Source organism: Lactuca virosa, chromosome 4 (genome assembly GCF_052849685.1).
Source record: "Lactuca virosa cultivar CGN04683 chromosome 4, Lactuca_virosa_CGN04683_v6, whole genome shotgun sequence".
NCBI classification, from domain to species: domain Eukaryota; kingdom Viridiplantae; phylum Streptophyta; class Magnoliopsida; order Asterales; family Asteraceae; genus Lactuca; species Lactuca virosa.
In genome coordinates, this window is record NC_136429.1 from 79761450 (window position 1) to 79768990 (window position 7541).

The 7541-nt window shown below is 33.9% G+C and overlaps 1 protein-coding gene across 1 annotated transcript; it reads left to right on the plus strand.

The window, feature by feature from the left end:
• Positions 1–679: 679 nt before the first annotated feature.
• LOC145105692 (uncharacterized) lies at positions 680–2273 on the plus strand. Its single transcript, XM_079042773.1, has 5 exons — positions 680–920; positions 1013–1062; positions 1386–1491; positions 1753–1811; positions 1980–2273. Exons 1-5 carry the CDS (start codon positions 825–827, stop codon positions 2026–2028), a joined length of 360 nt encoding a protein of 119 aa, XP_078898899.1. The 5' UTR covers positions 680–824; the 3' UTR covers positions 2029–2273.
• Positions 2274–7541: the final 5268 nt, after the last annotated feature.

Genomic DNA, 7541 nt, shown 5'->3' on the forward strand with positions numbered 1-7541 from the left:
GCTTCTCTTCAAAACATAACCCACGAAAGAACATTATTCATACATGTACAACTTTGTAATGCACTTGAATATTTATTAGGGGAATCTTAACTAATCAGGTGCATTTCATGACTACATTTACATTTCCAATCAAATGATTTATCGTATCATGGATTCTGGACAAGTCTACAAACGAGTGGAATCATAAGTGCTGTGATTTTTTAGTTTACTTAGCTTTAAGATCGAATTCATGGAAGAAGATACAACATCAATATGTACAAGATTATACAGCTTTTGCAGACACATCACCATAATATACATTGAGGTAAACGTTTATGTTGATAAATATACCTCTCATACACAGTTATATCCTTTTGCAGAGAGGTGTTGACAGCTAACCACAACAATCATATCATAGACCATGTTTTAACGAAGCTACCCCTCAGAAACTCTCTTCATGTACGTTATGACCAAAGAAGGTTGCAGTCTTTGATACTTTTGCAACTTTAATTTCATTTAACTTTTTGGTGAAAATGACTCAGGAGGGTAACCAACTGTGATAGCCGGTCAAAAGGTATATTGAGTAAAAAAAAAAAAAAAAAAAGGTGGAAAGACCGAATGAGAACAAACTAACGGTGGTTCAAGACTGATTTTCCCATAAAAATACGGTGCAGACAGTTGGAAGTGGTGTGAAATTAGGATACCTTCACCCTAACTATTTAAATATCGGATTAGCATAAACGGAGCCACGGCAGCCCAACCGGAGCCCCAGTTGGACCAGGACACTGTTCGTTCATCTCAGCTTGTACAAACCTCTCTTCGATAGTCATCGATCAATCGATATAATGGCTGCGATTCATAAAACCCTAGTATTTCTCATCTGGGCAGTGATTATATGTTCTGTTGAAGTCCTTGCAAAGAAATCTCCCCGACCAATTTCTGTAAGATTTCGATTGAAATAATCACAAATTAATCTTTGTTCTCATCTGGGCATGCTTAATTTCTGATTTTGATGTCTGTGGTATATACACAGGACACTGAGGTTCGACAAAGGAAACAAAATTGTTACTCAGACATTGAACTGTATGTTCGATCTCCCCCTTTTTAGTTCTTCAAAAAACGAAGCAATGATTTTTGTTTTTCTTTATCACAATTTTCGCCTCCGTTTGTCTATATTGATGTAGTATTCATAGTTTACCTAAACAATAAAGTACTAATCACTCTCAAATATGTTGAACTCTAAAGTCAATAGCCACTAAGTTGACCTTCAATTGCAGAATTTCGTTTCCTTTCTTTAACAGTTTTCAAACTAGATTTATTAATCAATTTATCATCATAAAACATGTATGCTTACTCTTCAATACTATTGATACTGATTTGTTGGTTTACTTTTGTGGGGTGGAAAGTGGATATTGGGGCAAGCAATGCAAATCTTCAATGGTAGCAAAGGAGAATTGTGCTTTAAAATGCCTGTCACCAGCTTGCTATGAGCTTATTTATGAGAGTGATCCGGTAAGAAACTACCATACTCTGTATATTTGTTACACATGACATGGCATGACAGGTTATACTGCATTTGACTGTAACTACTGTGTGGTCAGTGGTCCCACCCAAAAAGATGGGAAAGGGACGAAAAAGACGTGAATGCCCTCCTTATCGTCAAAATAAAAAATAGCCCTATAAAGTTTATCCGGTGTAACAATAGGAGCCTCATAATATATTTTGACTTGGATTGATATGCTTATTCATTTATTTTGTGGATGTTTTTATCAGCTGGAAGAAGGGGAGAAAGATTATGTGAGGAGCCAAGAGTACAAGTACTGTATGCACAGGTTAGTCTCTTGCTTGAAGACTTAATATATAGTATTGTACTTTGAAAAATATACCCAATTATAGCTATATTGAAACGAAAATAATTGGGTAGATTGAAAGTACATTGCTACATCTTATTTGATAGATAGAATCAAATGATTTCATAATTTGAATCTATTTGTTTTCAGATTGTCTTTGGGAGAGAGCTTGGATGGTGTTAGAGGTTCTTTTGATTAAACAAGGCATTGAAGACTAAAATGTGTTGTGCTTTAAACTAGTATTTAAGAAGGTTTGCTTTTTTGAAGGGTTAAAACTTTTTTTTTTTGTGTGTGTGTAAAGTACTTGTAATTATTGAAGTTGTTTGATTCCGGGAAATGGTCCTGTGCATTGTCATGCTGTACCTGTTGCTACAGCAATTGTACGTTTTAAGGTGATTCTTAAGAATGTTGTGCACCCATATAAAGGTGTACAAAGTAGTAGAAGATTTGGGTATAGTGTTTACAGGTAATCATAAGTTCTTATGCTCTGTTTTCAGAGTTTATAGAGTAAAGAAAAAAAAAGATAATGAGTTATTTTTAGACCTTAATATAAGTTGTATATAGTTGTAACTTGTAACACCCAAAAAGTAAAAGATGGACAGAAATTGAAAACCAATTAGGAAACTGAGGCTAAATGGTAAAAATAAATTAAAATTTCAAAAGAAGAGTGGTGAATGTCAAGTCTCTCAGAGTTTAGGGACCTGTTTTGAACATTACATTTTGCAACAGAAACAACTCTCTTTGAACGCACAAAACACTTCAAATTAAAGAAAATGGTTAATGTCATAAAATTGCCTTTATATCGATCTTTGTTCTTTTAATCACTCATCTTTAATTTGTATTTAATAGAGCAACAAACCATTTTTGGTATTGCTGTTAAACAGATTTCAATCTGGTAAATTGAGTTCGATTCCTACGTGGCAAGATTTGTACATTTTGTGTCCACATTGGATGCCATGTAGGATTGGATACCAGTTTGGATGTTTGAAATCTAGTTCGATAGCTTAATAGAAACACTACAAATATTTTGTTACCCTAATGAATGCAATTACAACATGAGTGATTAAAAGAACAAATTATAGTTATTAGAGACCGGTATATGACATTAACCCTTTCAAAAAAGTTTAGATCACTTGCTTTTCGATTGGTAAAATAATCAAAGTAAAAATGTGTTCAATTATTGAGTTGATCATAGTTGTAATTTGAATAGAAAATCGTAAATATCCGAATTTGAAATTGGGGCAAAATAGTTGATGAAATATGGGAGTTTTATGACATAATGTTAGAACCATGTATGCATATGCAATCACTCAATAATTTTTAAGTAGTTTGTGTTCATAATATATGTATATAAAGTATAAAGTATAAACAAACACCATGATGCTCACTTTGTGCGTGTATACACAAATATCTCATGAAAAGACACAATAGGGTCTTCGAAAGATAGAAGTTGTAACAATTTTGGTAACTTAAATATAGCATGATAATATTAGAGTGACATTGATTTATTATTATTATTATTATTATTATTATTATTATTTAAACAACTCCCTCTATTCTTTAATATATTGAATCCAATTGTGATGATAACAATTTTGTTTTAGAAGAAAGTTTAGAAAAATATTAAATTATGTTATTTGAAACAATATTTTTCAAATAATTATTAAATGCATGTTGTCTAAACAAATATACCTGCTCTACTAAATAGCACATAATAATCTATGAGTAGATTTTATTAGTGTGTTTATAAATGAATCAATTTATTTATAGCGGTTCAACCGTGCAAAGTTATAAGATTAACTAAAAGACATACAAAATATATTTCTAATATGTATATCTAAAATTATTTTATCTATAAAATTATATTATTGTTGTAATAACATAACCTTTGTAATCATATATAACACTACTAATACAAACCTACAAAAGATACAAATTTTTTCAAATATTCCAAACCATATAGAATTCATATGTTTAAACATAACCCGGTTCAATATGTTTTTCAATCTAGTTCATTTATTTTGTGGATTAATTGAGGTTGAAGGTTTAAATCTTACTTGACAGATATTGAAGTACGGTAGTGAGTACATGTGTAAGACTTACACACGTTCTAAAAATGTTGACTCCTAACCAATCATGAAACCCTATGCAAAATATGGAATGAGTCTATTTCAATTTGAAGATCATAAATATATTTTTGTTTCATAATCAATGAGAGACATGACCAAACCAAGCCACTGCTCTTGGTTGGACCCAACAAGGCCAAAGGTCGTACCTAACAACACATATGGTTGAATAAGCAAGGTCAAGCCAAGCAACGTAGAATCCATAAAGGTCGAGCTAAGCATGGGTAGATCCAAGCTAGGCCAAACCCGATAAGGCTTAGAAAAAACAAGGTTGACCTCAAGCTTGATCGGACCTAAGCTCATTCGGATCCAAGCTAGGCTAAACCAACCAAAGTCAAGCAAGTAAGGCCGAACCTAAGCCAAGTTAAACAAAACAAGGCTGATCCCAAGCTAGCTGGACCTAAAGTAATTCAAAACCATCAAGGTCGAGCAAAGCAAACACGAACCCAAGCTAGGTCAAACCCAACAAGGTTTAGCGAAACGAGGCTGACCCGAGCTATATAGCCCAAGCCCATCAAGGTTGATCAAAGTAAGGCCGAAGCTAGGTTACACCTAACAAGGCTTAAGCTAGGTTTAACGAAACAAGGTTGACCCTAAGCTGGACCGAACCTAAGTTAGGTCGGACCCAAGCTAGGCGAAACCTATATAAGATCGAGCAAAGCAAGGCTGAATCTAAGTTAGTATGAATGCAAAACTATACCAAAGCCAAAAAATGGATTGAAGCCCATGCTGGCATGTCGAACCCATTCCCCTTCCAAAATTCATTAGCGTCGATTCGCGTTGGTCGATCTTCATGTTTTAGAATCGTATTACAATACAAATGTACGTTTTGCCACACCCTTGTTTATAAATACATATGAGAAGATGTCAAACAAAGTTTTTTTGTTTGTTTTTTTTTTGAAAAAAACAAAAAATCTAATATACTCCTAAACTACTTTTAATTCTACATTTGTTTCGGACGATACTTGAACCCTCATTATACCTCTATGATTCTCAATTATTCTCCCTCACAAATATCGACTTTACCATCAAAGAGTATAATTTGGTTTATGACTGAAATACAACTAACCGGTTTGTTTTAGATGTGATCGATGCTAAGATCAAACTTCCCCCCATAATTTTAGATACATCTACAAAACTATCTATTCATCAATAATGAACCTAGTTTTAGACACATAAATTAATGAAAAGTTGAATCGTTTATGTTCTGTCTTGTAGATAGCATTTTGAGTTTTTGACCATTTTGATATTTATTAATAAGGTAATGTACACCAATTTTTGTTGTCACATGATTTTGTATAAATTTCTTTACTAATAGTTTTATAAGATAAATAAAAAATTATCTTTTAACTAATTTGTAGCTTACAAAAAATATATATTTAAGCCATTGTTTAAATAGTTATCTTATAATTTTATATTTTTTTTTTCAGATAAATTTTCTGTTACATTCATTGTTCATTTAATTATCATCGTACAATGAGTGAGATGGCAAACGGGCAACAAACCACCGCTAAGCCTTTTTGTATGGTAAAACTAATTCTTTTAAAGACTAAATCCGAAGATCTATGGGATATAACATTACTATGCATGATCCGTTGTACTTTATTAAGAAGCTCTACCGTATCCGGCGCGAGGAAACCAAACGTATCAAATGCAAATGGTATGAACACGTGTTGATTTTCCATGCACGATTTCTCATGTTAATTTGGTGACTTTGCCTGTAGCTGCTTTTAAAGCAGCCTGTCCCGCCGTGAAACCCCCAGCCCTCAAGCCCACGAGAGGGGATACCCCCTGTAAGGTCCACACATACGTGTTTCCCTCCGACTCATCCAAACATCAAAATGTCAGCCGGTCTGGGGGTAGACCTTCCGTCTGTCGGGCCAGTCAAGAAATTAACATGTGTCTCTTTCTTAGCGGAAACCCCAACACGCATGAATATGTCAAACAAAACATCCCTAACCATATCGTGCCTGTATTTGAACCCCGGGAGTTCTTTACAGCGAACTGCATGCTGTCCAAAAGAGTCCAAACATGCCTTGCGATACACCAGACATATCTCGTCAGCTGGGAATATGGGAATCATGAGTCAACATTTGAGGATAGTACGATACTCCACAGGAGACATATGTTGGTAAAGCCCATCTATAGGGATAGCTAGAAGAAAATCTTAAGCATGTGGTGCACGTAAGCACTGGAAAACCGCTTTCTGCCGAGCCGTCATATCGAGATGCACTTCCATATCTTGGACAATTTTATGAAAAAGGGCACTCGCCAGTAGTAAAACTGTTAAGATCAAAATCTGGAGGCAACAAAAGCATATGAGGTAGTTTGTTACAAAATCTGGAAGCTTGTTACAAAGAGATGCCAAAGCACAATCATAATCAGAATTCATACCATATATGCCGCTATCTCGTAAGATATGGTCTTGCAATACCCAAGATTGGACCCTTGAGGCAACAAAAACATATGAGGTAGCCTCTACTGCCGAGTATAAACCCAAACCTCCAAACCTAATGGGTAAGGAAGCAATTCGTCACTGTATGTCGTCAAAGAAAGGGCCACCACAAACCACAATGTCCTCAATCGCCCCGTGCAACCCATTGTCAAATAATATTGCCGCCTCTTCCATGTGAACGGGTTGGCACGTCCTCAGCCCAAAGAAAAGCTTAGCAATACCCATACAAGACCGAAGTAGAAGGAGCTCACTTTGGGGTCAGACAATTGTGAAAGAAGGCGAATCAAATTCACAGCGTTTTCGACTCTCTTTATGGCTAATCTGCGAATGAAACTAACATCTCTACTAACAGCTCCCCCAAGAAGTTTCACCCCCAAATGCGGCCTCCCGATGCCAACCGAGAATAGCCCCTCACGTAACTTCCTACCATCACACGAGGGCCAAAAGAACTCGGTTTTCTTGATATTCAGCTGAAGGCCCAATTTTGGTTATTAAAATAATGATTTTGATTATTAAGATTCCATTTATATGTTATATATATATATATATATATATATATATATATATATATATATATATATGGAAAAGTTCAATAGAGAACTATAATTATTGGTTCTTCAAGGAACCAAATCTTTTTTTCAATTTCTAGAGCTTATTCTTTATCGAAAAAAAAAATCTAAAAATATCTAAATTTATATATTAACATTGTGAATGTGAAAAATATTTTTCGGATTCACCGTGCGAATCCGGATTCACATTGTGAATTTTCAAAGATTCACATTGTGAATTTGACGTAAAAAAAAAAATCGAATTTGATATCATTGGAAAAAAGATAAAAAGTTATGAATTTCTGTATTTTTAGTTTTTTTTTTTGATAAAAAATAAGTTCTAAAAATTGAAAAGAAAGATTGGTTCCTTGGTTCGTTGGTCAATTATGGTTTTTATTGAACCTCACCACATATATATATATATATATATATATATATATATATATATATATATATAATTAAAAACATGTTTTTCATATATTCAGTAAAATTTATAAATGTACAGAAATAAAAAATTCTTCTGATTTTGTAATCCGTTTTTCCGAAGAATATATAAAGAAGCGGTCGATTGACAAACAAAACA

Coding starts and splice junctions, on each gene's coding strand:
- LOC145105692 (XM_079042773.1), top strand. CDS start 825: ATGGCTGCGATTCATAAAACCCTAGTATTTCTCATCTGGGCAGTGATT. Junction 921..1,012: donor AATCTCCCCGACCAATTTCT/GTAAGATTTCGA, acceptor GTATATACACAG/GACACTGAGGTTCGACAAAG. Junction 1,492..1,752: donor TTATTTATGAGAGTGATCCG/GTAAGAAACTAC, acceptor TGTTTTTATCAG/CTGGAAGAAGGGGAGAAAGA.